At 48.1% G+C, this 18,711-nt stretch overlaps 1 protein-coding gene across 1 annotated transcript in view; it reads right to left on the bottom strand.

The window, feature by feature from the left end:
- Positions 1-14,679, bottom strand: part of LOC137377363 (uncharacterized oxidoreductase YjmC-like) — an 89,213-nt gene extending 74,534 nt beyond the window's left edge. Inside the window, 2 exon segments of the mRNA XM_068046963.1 lie at positions 8,000-8,148; positions 14,346-14,679. Coding sequence (XP_067903064.1) covers positions 8,000-8,148; positions 14,346-14,599 — 403 coding nt within the window. The 5' untranslated portion in view covers positions 14,600-14,679.
- Positions 14,680-18,711: the final 4,032 nt, after the last annotated feature.

Here is an 18,711-nt window from a genome sequence, read left to right on the forward strand (position 1 = left end):
CCCCAACTCTGATTCCCTAGATCCCTGACCCCTCAGATCCCCCGTCCTGAACCCACAGATCCCTCATCCCCCAGACTCCCACCCTAATCTAGATGTGGTACTGTGCAATGAGACAGGGTTAATTAATGGCCTCACAGTGAAGGCACGCCGAGGTAGTCGTGATAACATCGTAATTGAATTTCGCATTCATTTTGAGGATAAGAGTGAGTCTAAGGCTTCTGTTTTAAACTTAAATAAGGGTAATTATGAGGGTTTGAAGACCGGACTGGCTAAAGTAAACTGGGAAATGAGGTGTAAGGGATAGGTCAGTAGAGACACAGTGGCAGACATTTAAGGAGATATTTCATAACACTCAGCAAAGATCCAATCCAATGAGAGAGAGACTCTAGGGGAAGGACAAACCATCCGTGGCTAATGGACAAAGTTAAAGATAGTATCAAATTGAAGGAAAAAGCATACAATTCAGCAAAGAGTAGTGACCGGTCAGAAGATTGGACAGAATATAACAAACAGCAAAGAATGACTCAAAGAATAAGAGAGAGAAATCAGAGTACGAGAGAAAGCTCGCTAGAAATGTAAAAACAGATAGTAAGAATTTCTACAGGGATTTAAAAAGGAAAAGTGTAAGTCAAGTGAGTGTTGGTCCTCTGGAGAGTGAGTCTGGGGAGATAATAATGGAAAATAAGGAAATGGCGGAGGAATTTAACATATTTTCTGGATCTGTCTTCACTGTAGAGGATACAAATAACATCCCAGAAATAATAGTGAATCAAGAGTTGAAAAGGAGGGAGGAACTTAAAACAATTGCCATCACCAGGGAAAGGGTACTGAGAAAAGTATTGGAACTAAAAGCTGACAAGTCCCCAGGTTCTGATGGACTTCATCCTAGGGTCTTTAAAGAAGTGGCTGCTGAGATATTGGTTTTAATTTTCCAAAATTCCCTAGATTCTGGAAAGGTCCCATCAGACTGGAAAATAGCGAATGTAACTCCACTATTCAAGAAAGGAGGAAGACAGAAAGCAGGAAAATACAGGCTCATGAGCTTAACATCTGTCAGAGGGAAAATTCTGGAATCTATTATTAAGGAGGTTATAGCAGGTCATTTAGGACATTTCAATGCAATCAGGCAGAGCCAACATGGTTTGTGAAAGGGAAATAGTGTTTGACCTAATTTATTAGAGTTCTTTGAGGAAGTAACAAACAACATGGATAAGCAGGAACCTGCAGTTTGGTGTACTTGGATTTCCTGAAGGCATTTGACAAGGTGCCGCATCAAAGGTTACTAAACAAAATAAGAGCCCATGGTATAGGGGGTAAAATATTAGCATGGATAGAGGATTGGTTAGCTAACAGGAAATAGAAAATAGGCATAAATGGGTTGTGTACAGGTTGGTAAGCTTTAACTAGTGGAGAGTCACAGGGATCAGTGCTGAGGCTTCAACTATTTACAATCTATATCAATGACTTGGATGAAGGGACAGAATGTACGGTTGCTAAATTTGCTGATGATGCAAAGATAGGTAGGAAAGTAAGTTGTGAAAAGGATATAAGGAATCTGCAAAGGGATATAGATAGGTTAAGTGAGTGGGCAAAGATTTGGCAGATGGAGTATAATGTGGGAAAATGTGAACTTGTCCACTTTGGCCAGAAGAATAGAAAAGCAATATATTATTTAAATGGAGAGAGATTGCAGAACTCTGAGATGCAGAGGGATCTGGGTGTCCGAGTGCATGAAACACAAAAAGTTAGTATGCAGGTACAGCAAGTGATTAAGAAGTCAAATGCAATGTTGTCATTTATGACAAGGGGAATGGACTATCAAAGTAGAGATGTTTTGTTACAGTTGTACAGGGCATTGGTTAGACAACATCTAGAGTATTGTGTACAGTTTTTGTCTCCTCACTTAAGAAAGGATATAATTGCATTGGAAGCAGTTCAGAGAAGGTTCAATCGACTGATTCCTGGGATGAGAGGGTTATCTTATGAGGAAAGGTTGGTCAGGTTGGGTCTGTATTCATTGCAGTTTAGAAGAAGCAGAGGTGATCTTATTGAAACGTATAACATCCTGAGGGGAATATAGGAACAGGAGCAGTCCCTTCAGCCCATCGAGCCTGCTCCGCCATTCAATACAATCATGGCTGATCATCCACTTCAATGCCTTTTTCCCACACTATCCCCATATCTCCTTATGTCACTGGTATTTAGAAATCTGTCAATCTCTACTTTAAACATACTCAATGACTGAGCTTCCACAGCTCTCTGGGGTAGAGAATTCCAATGATTCACAACACTCTGAGTAAAGAAATTTCTCCTCATCTCTGTCTGAAGTGGCTTCCCACTTATATAGAAATTGTGTCCCCTGGTTCTAGACTCCCCAACCCGGGGATACAATTTCAAAGTAAGGGCGATCTTACCTGCATCTATCCCTTTAAGTATTTTGTAGGTTTCAGTGAGATCACCTCTCATTCTTCAAAACTCTAGAGAATACAGGCCCAGTTTCCCTAATCTCTCTTCACAGGACAGTCTCACCATCCCGGAACAAGTCTGGTGAGCCTTCGTTGCACTCCCTCTATGGCAATAATATCCTTCCTAAGGTAAGGGGACCAAAACTGCACACAATACTCCAGGTGTGGTTTAACCAAGGTTCTATGCAATTGAAGCAAGACTTCACTACTCCTGTGCTCAAATCCTCTTGTGATAAAGACTAACATACCATTAACCTTCTTAATTGCTTGCTACACCTGCATGTTTGCTTTCAGTGACTTATTGATGAGGACACCCAGGTCCCTTTGTACATCTACACTTTCTAATCTCTTACCATTTAAGAAATACTCTGCACATCTATTCCTCCTACCAAAGTGGATAACCTCACATTTTTCCACATTATATTCCATCTGCCATGTTCTTGCCCACTCACTAAGTCTGTCCAAATCCCCTTGAAGCCACATTGCATCTTCCTCACAACACATAGTCCCATTTAGTTTTGTGTCATCCGATAACTTGGAAATACTACAGTTGGTCCCTACATCCAAATCATTGATATATATTATGAACAGCTGGGACCCAAGTACTAATTCTTGCGGTACCCCACTAGTCACAGCCTGCCAACATGACCCATTTATTCCTACTCTCTGCTTTCTGCCTGTTAACCAATCCTTAATCCTTGCCAGTATATTACCTCCTATTCAATGTGCTTTAATTTTGCTAACCAACCTCCTGTAGGAGACTTTATCAAAAGCCTTCTGAAAATCCAAATATACCACTTCCACTGACTCCCCTTTATCAATTCTGTCAGTAACATCCTCAAAAAACTCCAACAGGTTCGGCAAACATGATTTTCCATTCATAAATCCATGTTGACTATGTCCAATCAGATCACTATTATCCAAGTGTCAATTTATCACATCCTTTCGAATAGATTCTAACATTCTCCCTACTACTGATGTTAGGCTAACAGATCTGTAATTCCCAGTTTTCTCTCTCCCTCCCTTCTTAAACAGTGGGGTGACATTTGTGACCTTCCAATTTGCAGGATCTGTTCCAGAATCTATCGAATTTTGGAAGGTGATCACCAATGCATCCACTATCTCCATAGCTACCTCTTTCAACACTCTGGGATGTAGAATATCAGGTCCTGGGAACTTATCAACCTTCAGCCCCATTAATTTCTCCAATACAGTCTTCTTACTAATACTAATTTCCTTCAATTCTTCATTCTCCCTAATCCCTTGGATCTCTAATTCTGGGAGATTTCTTGTATCTTCCTCAGTAAAGACAGAGACAAAGTAATCATTTAGCTTCTCTGCCATTTCTCTATTTCCCAATAAAATTCTCCTGACTCTGCTTGCAATGGACCCACATTTGTCTTAGCCAAATGTTTCCTTTTTATACATACCTATAGAAGCTTTTACAGTCTGTTTTTATATTTTTTGCTAGTTTTCATTCATATTCTATTCTCCCTTTCTTTATCAGTTTCTTCATCCTCCTTTTCTTCTTCTTTGGCCTCCTTATCTCGAGAGACAATGGGTAAGCGCCTGGAGGTGGTCAGTGGTTTGTGGAGCAGCGCCTGGAGTGGCTATAAAGGCCAATTCTACAGTGACAGGCTCTTCCACAGGCGCTGCAGATAAAATCGGTTGTCGGGGCTGTTACACAGTTCGCTCTCTCCTTGTGCTTCTGTCTTTTTTCCTGCCAACTGCTAAGTCTCTTCGACTCGCCACACTTTAGCCCCGCCTTTATGGCTGCCCGCCAGCTCTGGCGATCGCTGGCAACTGACTCCCACGACTTGTGATCAATGTCACAGGACTTCATGTCGCGTTTGCAGACGTCTTTAAAGCGCAGACATGGACGGCCGGTGGGTCTGATACCAGTGGCGAGCTCGCTGTACAATGTGTCTTTGGGGATCCTGCCATCTTCCATGCGGCTCACATGGCAAAGCCATCTCAAGCGCCGCTGGCTCAGTAGTGTGTATAAGCTGGGGATGTTGGCCGCCTCGAGGACTTCTGTGTTGGAGATACGGTCCTGCCACCTGATGCCAAGGATTCTCCGGAGGCAGCGAAGATGGAATGAATTGAGACGTCGCTCTTGGCTGACATACGTTGTCCAGGCCTCGCTGCCGTAGAGCAAGGTACTGAGGACACAGGTTTGATACACTCGGACTTTTGTGTTCCGTGTCAGTGCGCCATTTTCCCACACTCTCTTGGCCAGTCTGGACATAGCAGTGGAAGCCTTTCCCATGCACTTGTTGATTTCTGCATCTAGAGCCAGGTTACTGGTGATAGTTGAGCCTAGGTAGGTGAACTCTTGAACCACTTCCAGAGCGTGGTCGCTGATATTGATGGATGGAGCATTTCTGACGTCCTGCCCCATGATGTTCGTTTTCTTGAGGCTGATGGTTAGGCCAAATTCATTGCAGGCAGCCGCAAACCTGTCGATGAGACTCTGCAGGCACTCTTCAGTGTGAGATGTTAAAGCAGCATCGTCAGCAAAGAGGAGTTCCCTGATGAGGACTTTCCGTACTTTGGACTTCGCTCTTAGACGGGCAAGGTTGAACAACCTGCCGCCTGATCTTGTGTGGAGGAAAATTCCTTCTTCAGAGGACTTGAACGCATGTGAAAGCAGCAGGGAGAAGAAAATCCCAAAAAGTGTGGGTGCGAGAACACAGCCCTGTTTCACGCCACTCAGGATAGGAAAGGGGTCTAATGAGGAGCCACCATGTTGAATTGTGCCTTTCATATTGTCATGGAATGAGGTGATGATACTTAGTAGCTTTGGTGGACATCCAATCTTTTCTAGTAGTCTGAAGAGACCACGTCTGCTGACGAGGTCAAAGGCTTTGGTGAGATCAATGAAAGCAATGTAGAGGGGTATCTGTTGTTCGCGGCATTTCTCCTGTATCATCCTCCTTTGCTGTATTCTAAAATCCTCCCAATCCTCAGGTTTATTACTATTTCTGGCAATTTTATAGGCCTTTTCTTTTAATCTTATACAATCCTTAACTTCCTTTGTTAGCCGTGGTTGACTGACTTTTCTTTTTGGGTTTTTTCGCCTTGAAGGGATGTGTAGTTGCTGTAAACTATGTAATAATTCTTTACAGGCTATCCATTTCCTATGCACTGTTATACCTTTTAATGTATTTTCCCAATCCACCTCAGCCAATTTGCCCCTCATACCTTCATAATTTCCTTTGTTCAAATTTAACACCCTGGCTTCAGATTGAACTACCTCACCTTCAAGCATAATGTAAAATTATATCATATTATGGTCACTCATTCCTTCTTTTAGAACGAGATTATTAATTAGCCCTTTCTTATTGCATAATACTAGATCTAAAATAGCCTGTTCTCTAGTTGGTTCCTCAACATACTGCTCCAGAAACCCATCCCTAACACACTCCAGAAACTCGTCCTCCACAGCATTAGTGCTCATTAGCTTTACCCAGTCTATATGCAGATTGAAGTCACCCATGATTACTGTATTACCCATGCTACAGGCTTCTCTAATCTCCTGATTAATACCATGCCCCACACTACCACTACTGTTTGGTGGCCTTTAAACAACTCCTACCAATGTTTGCTGCCCTTTGCTGTTTCTTAGCTCCACCCAAACAGATTCCACATTTTGTTCTTCCGATCTGAGATCCTCCCTTACTATTGTACTGATCCCATCCCTTATTATCAGCACAAAACCACCTCCTTTTCCTTTTTGCCTGTCCTTCCTAAATGTCGAATATCCGTGAATATTCAGTTCCCAGTCTTGGTCACCTTGTAGGCATGGTTCTGTAATGACAATTAGATCAGACCCATTTACCTCTACTTGTGCCTTTAAATCATCTACATTTCTGCAAATGATACCTCCAATCAGGTAGAGTGTCCTTAACCTTGTCTTCTTGACATTCTGCATTCTAAGCCTAGTTGATGCCTTTGTTTTGCCTGCCTTCTAATGTCGCTTGCTACTTTTCTACTTCCTGTTACCAGCTCTACTTCCTTCCAATTTGAGCTCCCCTCAGGTTCCCATCCCCCTGACAAGCTAGTTTAAACCCTCCCCGAAAGCACAAACAAATCTCCCAGCAAGGATGTTAGTCCTGGTCCTGTTAAGGTGTAGCCAGTCCATCTTGTACAGGTCCCACCTGCCCCAGAACCGGTCCCAATGCCTCAGAAATCTGATGTCCTCCCTCCTACACCAGTTCTCCAGCCACGTGTTCAATCGATCAATCCTCCTATTCCTATGCTCACTAGCAGGTGGCACTGGGAGTAATCCTGAGATTACTACTCTTGGACTTGACAGGGTGGATGTTGAAAGGATGTTTCCCATTGTGGGAGAGACTAAAACTAGTTTAAAAATATGGGGTCTCCCATTTAAGAGAGATGAGGAGAAATATGAGTGGAGCCTGCTCCACCATTCAATAAGTTCATGGCTGAACTGATTACTCCACATTTCCACCTACCCCCGATAACCTTTCACCCACTTGCTTATCAAGAATCTATCTAACTCTGCTTTAAAAATATTCAAAGACTCTGCTTCCACTGCCTTTTGAGGAAGAGAATTCCAAAGACTCACGATCCGCTGAGAGAAAAAAATTCTCCTTATCTCTGTCTTAAATGGACGACCCCTTATTTTTAAACAGTGACCCCTAGATCGAGATTTTCCCACAAGAGGAAACATCCTTTTCACATCCACCCTGTCAAGACCCCTCAGAATCCTCTCAGAGGGTCGTGAGTCTTTGGAACTCTCTTTCTTCCTCGGAGAGCGGTGGAGGCAGGGTCATTGAATGTTTTTAAGGCAGAGGTAGACAGATTCTTGACAAACAAGGGAGTCGAAGGGTATCGGGGATAGACAGGAAAGTGGAGTTGAGTCCACAAACAGATCAGCCATGATTTTATGGAATGTCGGAGCAGGCTCAAGGGGGCCGAATGGCCTACCCTTACTCCTAGTTCGTATGTTTGTATGTTCCCCTGGACCTCCAGCTCCCAGACACCCTCATCCCTTTTTCCCAGACCCTCCATCCCAATCCCCCAGATCCCTCCTCCCCCAAATCCCTCCTCCGCTAGTTCCCCATCCCTCATCCAATCCCCCAGTTCCCTCATTCCCCCCACCACCCCCAACCTGAGCCCCCAACCCCAACAGCCCCATCACCAACTCCTACCCTCTGCCCCCCTCCTCAGATCCAACATCTCCCAGACTCCTCTTCCTGATTCCCAAGATTCCTGATCCCCCAAACTTCAAACCTCATACCTGAGGCCCACATCCCTGAGACCCCCATCCCCCTGATCCCCCGGAAACCCCATCCTGAAGCCCAGTCTACCCTCTACCCCCAAGCCCACATTCGTGGGGTTGACTGACCACTTCCTGTTCTAATGTTCAGTGAAGCTGCTTCACAACAACAGTGTTTGATAAACCATGGTGTTTCAAAATGTTCTAACTATTGATGCAACAACAGAGAGCTATGGAGAGCTGGCCTCAATGTCACTGTTCTATCACAGGAGATCCCGTGTTCACTCACCAAGCCTGTTGAGTCCGTGGCTATAATGTCCTCGATAATCTCCCTCCACCAAGACATCAGCTAGTGCAGAGGCATGACTGCTCTTCGCTCCCACAGCCTTCATACAGCGCACAATGAACTGGTGCATCTCTGTTTTGCTCACCAAGTACCTGCAACACAAAACAGACAGACAACTTTCATATTAAAGTGAAAACATCAACAGATCATCACACACTGCCCACACTAACAGTCTGAGTCTGCTCACAGTAACCAGGCCAGTCAATGGAAAGAGAGACTGAGGGACAGAGACTGAGGCACAGAGACTGAGGGACTGAGGGACAGAGACTGAGGGACAGAGACTGAGGGACAGAGACTAAGGGACTGAGGATCTGGGGCACAGAAATTGAGGAATTGAGGGAGAGAGATTGAGGGACTAAGAGACAGAGAGTGAGAGATAGAGCCTGAGTGACAGACTGAGGGACTGAGACTAAGGGACGGAGTCCGAGGGACTGAGGTTTGGTGTCGGGTTTGGGGGTTTTGGGTCGAGTTTTGGGGTTCGGGGTCGGGGTTTGGTGTCGGCTTTGGGAGTTCGGGGTTGAGTTTGGGGGTTCGGGGTCGGGTTTGGTGTCAGCTTTGGGAGTTCGGGGTTGAGTTTGGGGGTTCAGGGTCGGGTTTGGGCATTCGGGGTCGGGTTTGGGTTCGGGGTTGGGTTTGGGGTCGAATTTGAGGTTCGGGGTCGGGTTTGGGGGTTTATGGTCATGTTTGGGAGTTTGGGGTCGAGTTTGGGGTCGGGCTTAGGGTTCGGGGTCAGGTTTGGGGGCTCAGCTTCGGGTTTGGGGGTTTATGGTCACGATTGGGTTCGGGTTTGGGGTCGGTGTTTTGAGGTTTGGGGTTGGGTTTGGGGGTTCAGGGTCGGCTTTGGGAGTTTGGGGTCCGGTTTGACGGTTTGGGGTCAGGTTTGGGTTCAGGTTTGTGAGTTTGGGGTCGGGCTTAGGAGTTTGGGTCTGGGGTTGGGTTTGGGGGCAGGTTTGAGAGTTTGGGGTTGGGTTAGGGCGTTTGGGGTCGGCATTAGGGTCGGGTTTGAGAGTTTGGGGTCGGATGTGGAAGTTTGGGGTCAGGTTTGGGGGTTCAGGTTCGGGCTTGGGGGTTCGGGGTCGGGTTTGCGATGGGTTTGGGGGTTTGGGGTTGGGTATTGGAGTTTGGGGTCAGTTTTGGGGGTTTGGGGTCTGGTTTGGGGTCTGATTTGGGAGTTTGGGGTTGGGTTTGGGGTTGGGTATGGAAGTTTGGGGTCGGGTTTGGGAGTTTGGGGTCGGGATTGGGGGTTTGGGGCCGGGTGTGGTGTCGGGTTTGGGGATTCGGGGTCAGTTTTGGGAGTTTGGGGTCGGGTTTGGGATTTTGGGGTCGGGTTTGGGAGTTTGAGGTCGGGTTTTGGAGTTTGGGGTCGGGTTTTGGAGTTTGGGGTCGGGTTTGGGAGTTTGGGGTCGGGTTTTGGAGTTTGGGGTCAGTTTTGGGGGTTTGGGGTCTGGTTTGGGGTCTGATTTGGGAGTTTGGGGTTGGGTTTGGGGTTGGGTATAGAAGTTTGGGGTCGGGATTGGGGGTTTCGGGTCGAGTGTGGTGTCGGGTTTGGCGATCCGGGGTCGGTTTTGGGAGTTTGGGGTCGGGTTTTGGAGTTTGGGGTCGGGTTTTGGAATTTGGGGTCGGGTTTTGGAGTTTGGGGTCGGGTTTGGGAGTTTGGGGTCGGGTTTTGGAGTTTGGGGTCAGTTTTGGGGGTTTGGGGTCTGGTTTGGGGTCTGATTTGGGAGTTTGGAGTTGGGTTTGGGGTTGGGTATAGAAGTTTGGGGTCGGGATTGGGGGTTTCGGGTCGAGTGTGGTGTCGGGTTTGGCGATTCGGGGTCGGTTTTGTGAGTTTGGGGTCGGGTTTTGGAGTTTGGGGTCGGGTTTTGGAATTTGGGGTCGGGTTTTGGATTTTGGGGTCGGGTTTGGGGTCGGGTTTGGGATTTTGGGGTCGGGTTTGGGAGTTTGGGGTCGGGTTTGGGATTTTGAGGTCGGGCTTTGGAGTTTGGGGTCGGGTTTGGGAGTTTGGGGTCGGGTTTTGGAGTTTGGGGTCGGGTTTTGGAGTTTGGGGTCGGGTTTGGGAGTTTGGGTTTGGGTATGGAAGTTTGGGATCGGGATTGGGGGTTTGGGGTCGGGTGTGGTGTCGGGTTTGGGGATTCGGGGTCGGTTTTGGGAGTTTGGGGTTGGGTTTGGGGGTTTGGGAGTTTGGGGTCGGGTTTTGGAGTTTGGGGTCGGGTTTGGGAGTTTGGGGTCGGGTTTTGGAGTTTGGGGTCAGTTTTGGGGGTTTGGGGTCTGGTTTGGGGTCTGATTTGGGAGTTTGGGGTCGGGTTTGGGGTTGGGTATGGACGTTTGGGGTCGGGATTGGGGGTTTGGGGTCGAGTGTGGTGTCGGGTTTGGCGATTCTGGGTCGGTTTTGGGAGTTTGGGGTCGGGTTTGGGGGGTTTGGGAGTTTGGGGTCGGGTTTTGGAGTTTGGGGTCTGGTTTGGGAGTTTGGGGTCGGGTTTTGGAGTTTGGGTTTGGGGTTGGGTATGGAAGTTTGGGATCGGGATTGGGGGTTTGGGGTCGGGTGTGGTGTCGGGTTTGGGGATTCGGGGTCGGTTGTGGGAGTTTGGGGTCGGGTTTGGGGTCGGGTTTGGGAGTTTGGGGTCGGGTTTTGGAGTTTGGGGTTGGGTTTTGGAGTTTGGGGTCGGGTTTTGGAGTTTGGGGTCAGTTTTGGGGGTTTGGGGTCGAGTTTTGGAGTTTGGGGTCGGGTTTGGGAGTTTGGGGTTGGGTATGGAAGTTTGGGATCGGGATTGGGGGTTTGGGGTCTGGTGTGGTGTCGGGTTTGGGGATTCGGGGTCGGTTTTGGGAGTTTGGGGTCGGGTTTTGGAGTTTGGGGTTGGGTTTTGGAATTTGGGGTCGGGTTTTGGAATTTGGGGTCGGGTTTTGGAATTTGGGGTCGGATTTGGGAGTTTGGGGTCGGGTTTTGGAGTTTGGGGTCGGGTTTGGGATTTTGGGGTCGGGTTTGGGATTTTGGGGTCGGGTTTGGGAGTTTGGGGTCGGGTTTTGGAGTTTGGGGTCGGGTTTGGGAGTTTGGGGTCGGGTTTTGGAGTTTGGGGTCGGGTTTGGGAGTTTGGGTTTGGGGTTGGGTATGGAAGGTTGGGATCGGGATTGGGGGTTTGGGGGCGGGTGTGGTGTCGGGTTTGGGGATTCGGGGTCGGTTTTGGGAGTTTGGGGTCGGATTTGGGGGTTTGGGAGTTTGGGGTCGGGTTTTGGAGTTTGGGGTCGGGTTTGGGAGTTTGGGGTCGGGTTTTGAAGTTTGGGGTCTGGTTTTGGAGTTTGGGGTCGGGTTTGGGAGTTTGGGGTCGGGTTTTGGAGCTTGGGGTCAGTTTTGGGGGTTTGGGGTCTGGTTTGGGGTCTGATTTGGGAGTTTGGGGTCGGGTTTGGGGTTGGGTATGGAAGTTTGGGGTTGGGATTGGGGGTTTGGGGTCGAGTGTGGTGTCGGGTTTGGCGATTCTGGGTCGGTTTTGGGAGTTTGGGGTCGGGTTTGGGGGTTTGAGAGTTTGGGGTCGGGTTTTGGAGTTTGGGGTCGGGTTTGGGAGTTTGGGGTCGGGTTTGGGAGTTTGGGGTCGGGTTTTGGAGTTTGGGGTCGGGTTTGGGAGTTTGGGTTTGGGGTTGGGTATGGAAGTTTGGGATCGGGATTGGGGGTTTGGGGTCGGGTGTGGTGTCGGGTTTGGGGATTCGGGGTCGGTTGTGGGAGTTTGGGGTCAGGTTTGGGGGTTTGGGGTCGGGTTTTGGAATTTGGGGTCAGGTTTGGGAGTTTGGGGTCGGGTTTTGGAGTTTGGGGTTGGGTTTTGGAGTTTGCGGTCGGGTTTTGGAGTTTGGGGTCAGTTTTGGGGGTTTGGGGTCTGGTTTGGGGTCTGATTTGGGAGTTTGGGGTTGGGTTTGGGGTTGGGTATCGAAGTTTGGGGTCGGGATTGGGGGTTTGGGGTCGAGTGTGGTGTCGGGTTTGGCGATTCTGGGTCGGTTTTGGGAGTTTGGGGTCGGGTTTGGGAGTTTGGGTTTGGGGTTGGGTATGGAAGTTTGGGATCGGGATTGGGGGTTTGGGGTCGGGTGTGGTGTCGGGTTTGGGGATTCGGGGTCGGTTTTGGGAGTTTGGGGTCGGGTTTGGGGGTTTGGGAGTTTGGGGTCGGGTTTGGGAGTTTGGGGTCGGGTTTTGGAGTTTGGGGTCGGGTTTGGGAGTTTGGGGTCGGGTTTGGGAGTTTGGGGTCGGGTTTTGGAGTTTGGGGTCGGGTTTGGGAGTTTGGGGTCGGGTTTTGGAGTTTGGGGTCGGGTTTTAGAGTTTGGGGTCGGGTTTGGGAGTTTGGGGTTGGGTATAGAAGTTTGGGGTCGGGATTGGGGGTTTGGGGTCGAGTGTGGTGTCGGGTTTGGCGATTCTGGGTCGGTTTTGGGAGTTTGGGTCGGGTTTGGGGGTTTGGGGTCGGGTTTTGGAGTTTGGGGTCGAGTTTGGGATTTTGGGGTCGGGTTTGGGAGTTTGGGGTCGGGTTTTGGAGTTTGGGGTCGGGTTTTGGAGTTTGGGGTCGGGTTTGGGAGTTTGGGTTTGGGGTTGGGTATGGAATTTTGGGATCGGGATTGGGGGTTTGGGGTCGGTTTTGGGAGTTTTGGGTCAGGTTTGGGAGTTTGGGGTCGGTTTTGGGAGTTTGGGGTCGGGTTTTGGGAGTTTGGGGTCGGGTTTGGGAGTTTGGGGTCGGTTTTGGGAGTTTGGGGTCGGGTTTTGGAGTTTGTGGTCGGGTTTGGGAGTTTGGGGTCGGGTTTTGGGAGTTTGTGGTCGGGTTTGGGAGTTTGGGGTCGTGTTTTGGAGTTTGGGGTCGTGTTTTGGAGTTTGGGGTCGGGTTTTGGGAGTTTGTGGTCGGTTTTGGGAGTTTGGGGTCGGGTTTGGGAGTTTGGGGTCGGTTTTGGGAGTTTGGGGTCGGGTTTTGGAGTTTGTGGTCGGGTTTGGGAGTTTGTGGTCGGGTTTGGGAGTTTGTGGTCGGGTTTGGGAGTTTGGGGTCGGGTTTTGGGAGTTTGTGGTCGGGTTTTGGGAGTTTGGGGTCGGGTTTTGGGAGTTTGGGTCGGGTTTTGGGAGTTTGGGGTCGGGTTTTGGAGTTTGGGGTCGGGTTTTGGAGTTTGGGGTCGGGTTTTGGGAGTTTGTGGTCGGGTTTGGGAGTTTGGGGTCGGGTTTTGGGAGTTTGGGGTCGGGTTTTGGGAGTTTGGGGTCGGGTTTTGGGAGTTTGGGGTCGGGTTTTGGGAGTTTGGGGTCGGGTTTTGGAGTTTGGGGTCGGGTTTGGGAGTTTGGGGTCAGTTTTGTGGGTTTGGGGTCGGGTTTAGGTTCGGGGTCGGGTTTACCTGGCCATGTGTCCTGAAGCCCGGTCCCAGTTTCCGGGTTCGGCTCCGGTTGCTATGGGAATGCGCGGCCCGAGTGTTCGCAGAGAGGCGGGGGATCGGCTTATATACAATGATATACAATTTATATACACTATATACAATGATACACACATTATATACAATGATATACACATTATATACAATGATATACACTATAGACAATGGTATACACATTATATACACTATATACAATGATATATACATTATATACAATGATACACACATTATATACAATGATATGCACATTATATACAATGATATACACTATAGACAATGGTATACACATTATATACACTATATACAATGATATATACATTATATACAATGATACACACTATATACAATGATATACAATTTATATACACTATATACAATGATACACACATGATATACAATGATATTCACTATAGACAATGGTATACACATTATATACACTATATACAATGATATATACATTATATACAATGATACACACTATATACAATGATATACAATTTATATACACTATATACAATGATACACACATTATATACAATGATATACACATTATATACAATGATATACACTATAGACAATGGTATACACATTATATACACTATATACAATGATATATACATTATATACAATGATACACACTAGATACAATGATACACACATTGACCACCTTGAGGCGCTTACCCATTGTCTCTCGAGATAAGGAGGCCAAAGAATACACTATATACAATGATATATACATTATTCTCTCTTTGGCCTCCTTGTCTCGAGAGACAATGGCTAAACGCCTGGAGGTGGTCACTGGTTTGTGGAGCAGCGCCTGGAGTGGCTATAAAGGCCAATTCTAGAGTGACAGGCTCTTCCACAGGCGCTGCAGATAAAATCGGTTGTCAGGGCTGTTACACAGTTGGCTCACCCCTTGTGCTTCTGTCTTTTTTCCTGCCAACTGCTAAGTCTCTTCGACTCGCCACACTTTAGTCCCGCCTTTATGGCTGCCCGCCATCTCTGGCGATCGCTGGCAACTGACTCCCACGACTTGTGATCAATGTCACAGGACTTCATGTCGCGTTTGCAGACGTCTTTAAAGCGGAGACATGGACGGCCGGTGGGTCTGATACCAATGGCGAGCTGGCTGTACAATGTGTCTTTGGGGATCCTGCCATCTTCCATGCGGCTCACATGGCCAAGCCATCTCAAGCGCCGCTGACTCAGTAGGGTGTATATGGTGGGGATGTTGGCCACCTCGAGGACTTCTGCGTTGGAGATACGGTCCTGCCACCTAATGCCAAGGATTCTCCGGAGGCAGCGAAGATGGAATGAATTGAGACGTCGCTCTTGGCTGGCATACGTTGTCCCGGCCTCGCTGCCGTAGAGCAAGGTACTGAGGACACAGGCTTGATACACTCGGACTTTTGTGTTCCGTGTCAGTGCGCCATTTTCCCACACTCTCTTGGCCAGTCTGGACATAGCAGTGGAAGCCTTTCCCATGCACTTGTTAATTTCTGCATCGAGACACAGATTACTGGTGATAGTTGAGCCGAGGTAGGTGAACTCTTGAACCACTTCCAGAGCGTGGTCGCCAATATTGATGGATGGAGCATTTCTGACGTCCTGTCCCATGATGTTCGTTTTCTTGAGGCTGATGGTTAGGCCAAATTTGTTGCAGGCAGCCGCAAATCTGTCGATGAGACTCTGCAGACACTCTTCAGTGTGAGACGTTAAAGCAGCATCGTCAGCAAAGAGGAGTTCCCTGATGAGGATTTTCCATACTTTGGACTTCGCTCTTAGACGGGCAAGGTTGAACAACCTGCCCCCTGATCTTGTGTGAAAGAAAATTCCTTCTTCTGAAGATTTGAACACATGTGAGAGCAGCAGGAAGAAGAAAATCCCAAACAGTGTAGGTGCGAGAACACAGCCTGTTTCACGCCACTCAGGATAGGAAAGTGGTCTAATGAGGCGCCGCTATGCTGAATTGTGCCTTTCATATTGTCATGGAATGAGGTGATGATACTTAGTAGCTTTGGTGGACATCCAATCTTTTCTAGTAGTCTGAAGAGACCACATCTGCTGACGAGGTCAAAGGCTTTGGTGAGATCAATGAAAGCAATGTAGAGGGGTATCTGTTGTTCGCGGCATTTCTCCTGTATCTGATGAAGGGAGAACAGCATGTCAATCGTCGATCTCTTTACACGAAAGCCACACTGTGCCTCAGGGTTGACGCGCTCGGCCAGCTTCTGGAGCCTGTTTAGAGCGACTCGAGCAAAGACTTTCCCCACTATGCTGAGCAGGGAGATTCCACGGTATTTGTTGCAGTCACCGCGGTCACCTTTGTTTTTATAGAGGGTGATGATATTGGCATCGCGCATGTCCTGAGGTACTGCTCCCTCGTCCCAGCACAGGCAAAGCAGTTCGTACAGTGCTGAGAGTATAGCAGGCTTGGCACTCTTGATTATTTCAGGGGTAATGCTGTCCTTCCCAGGGGCTTTTCCGCTGGCTAGAGAATCAATGGCATCACTGAGTTCCGATTTTGTTGGCTGTTCGTCCAGCTCATCCATGACTGGCAGAGACTGGGCTGCATTGAGGGCGGTCTCAGTGACAACATTCTCACTGGAGTACAGTTCTAGGTAGTGCTCAACCCAGCAGTTCATTTGTTTGCATTGGTCAGTGATTGTGTCCCCTGATTTAGATTTGAGGGGGGCAATCTTCTTGATGGTTGGACCAAAAGCTCTCTTAATGCCTTCATACATTCCTCTGATGTTTCCGGTGTCTGAGGCCAGCTGAATACGACTGCATAGGTGTTGCCAGTAGTCGTTTGCGCAGCGCCTGGCTGTTCTTTGTGCAGTGCTTCTGGCTGCTTTAAGTGCTATGGATGTTAACTTGCTGGGGGATTTCTTGTAGTTCAACAGTGCAATGCGCTTAGCGGCAATGACAGGTTCCAGCTCTTCATTATGAGATTGAAACCAGTCTGCATTGTATATGCATTATGTGCAATGATATACACATTATATACAATGATACTAACTATATACAATGATATACACACTATATACAATGATATACACATTATATACAATGACATACACTATTCTTCTTTGGCCTCTTTATCTCGAGAGACAATGGATACGCGCCTGGAGGTGGTCAGTGGTGTGTGGAGCAGCGCCTGGAGTGGCTATAAAGGCCAATTCTAGAGCGACAGACTCTTCCACAGGTGCTGCAGAAATATTTGTTTGTCGGCACTGTTGCACAGCTGGCTCTCCCCTTGTGCTTCTGTCTTTTTTCCTGCCAACTGCTAAGTCTCTTCGACTCGCCACACTTTAGCCCCGCCTTTATGGCTGCCCGCCAGCTCTGGCGAACGCTGGCAACTGACTCCCACGACTTGTGATCAATGTCACAGGACTTCATGTCGCGTTTGCAGATGTCTTTAAAGCGGAGACATGGATGGCCGGTGGGTCTGATACCAGTGACGAGCTCGCTGTACAATGTGTCTTTGGGGATCCTGCCATCTTTCATGCGGCTCACATGGCCAAGCCATCGCAAGCTGACTCAGTAGTGTGTATAAGCTGGGGATGTTGGCCGCCTCGAGGACTTCTGTGTTGGAGATGTGGTCCTGCCACCTGATGCCAAGGATTCTCCGGAGGCAGCGAAGATGGAATGAATTGAGACGTCGCTCTTGGCTGACATACGTTGTCCAGGCCTCGCTGCCATAGAGCAAGGTACTGAGGACACAGGCTTGATACACTCGGACTTTTGTGTTCCGTGTCAGTGCGCCATTTTCCCACACTCTCTTGGCCAGTCTGGACATAGCAATGGAAGCCTTTCCCATGCACTTGTTGATTTCTGCATCTAGAGACAGATTACTGGTGATAGTTGAGCCTCGGTAGGTGAACTCTTGAACCACTTCCAGAGCGTGGTCGCCGATATTGATGGATGGAGCATTTCTGACGTCCTGTCCCATGATGTTCGTTTTCTTGAGGCTGATGGTTAGGCCAAATTCGTTGCAGGCAGCCGCAAACCTGTCGATGAGTCTCTGCAGACACTCTTCAGTGTGAGATGTTAAAGCAGCATCATCAGCAAAGTCCTGATGAGGACTTTCCATACTTTGGACTTCGCTCTGAGACGGGCAAGGTTGGGATTAATTGGGATAGTCATCATGTTAAGGGCTTAGAGGGAGTGGAGTTCTTAAAATGTATACAGGAGAACTTTTTAGCTCAATATGTAGAGGATCCAACAAGGGAGGGTGCAGTGCTGGACCTAATTCTGGGGAATGAAGCCGGACAGGTGGTTGATGTGTTGGTGGGGGTGCATTTTGGTGATAGCGACCACAACATGGTACAATTTAAGCTTGTTATGGAGAAAGAAATAGACAAGTTGCAAAAAAGGTTTTGGATTGGGAGAGAGCGAATTTTAGTAAAATAAGGAAGGATCTGGCCAAGGTAGACTGGAAAGAGTTACTTGTCGGGAAATCTACAGAAGAGCAGTGGGAGGCATTCAAAAAGGAAATGGGGAGGGTACAGGCCCAACATGTTCCCTCTAGGGTAATTGGTAGGAGCAACAAGCCCAGAGAACCATGGATGACCAGAAACATTCAGGGTACGATGAGACGGAAAAGAGAGGCTTTTAGCATATTCAAGGACAGCAAATCAAGGGAAGCATTAGTGGAGTACAGAAAGTGTAGGATGGAGCTTAAGAAAGCAATTAGGAGAGCAAAGAACAAAGAACAAAGAACAGTACAGCACAGGAACAGGCCATTTGGTCCTCCAAGCCTACGCCGATCTTGATGCCTGCCTAAACTAACACCTTCTGCACTTCCGGGGCCCATATCCCTCTATTCCCTTCCTATTCATATATTTGTCAAGATGTCTCTTAAACGTCGCTATCGTATCTGCTTCCACCACCTCCCCTGGCAGCAAGTTCCAGGCACTCACCACCCTCTGTGCAGAAAAACTTGCCTCGCACATCCCCTCTAAACTTTGCCCCTCTCACCTTAAACCTATGTCCCCTACTAACTGACTCTTCCACCCTGGGAAAAAGCTTCTGACTATCCACTCTGTCCATGCCGCTCATAACTTTGTAAACATCTATCATGTTGCCCCTCCACCTCCGTCGTTCCAGTGAAAACAATCCGTGTTTTTCCAACCTCTCCTCATAGCTAATGCCCTCCAGACCAGGCAACATCCTGGTAAACCTCTTCTGTACCCTCTCCAAAGCCTCCATGTCCTTCTGGTAGTGTGGCGACCAGAATTGCACGCAATATTCTAAGTGTGGCCTAACTAAGGTTCTGT

The sequence above is a fragment of the Heterodontus francisci genome, chromosome 14 (assembly GCF_036365525.1).
Source record: "Heterodontus francisci isolate sHetFra1 chromosome 14, sHetFra1.hap1, whole genome shotgun sequence".
Classification (NCBI taxonomy): Eukaryota; Metazoa; Chordata; class Chondrichthyes; order Heterodontiformes; family Heterodontidae; genus Heterodontus; species Heterodontus francisci.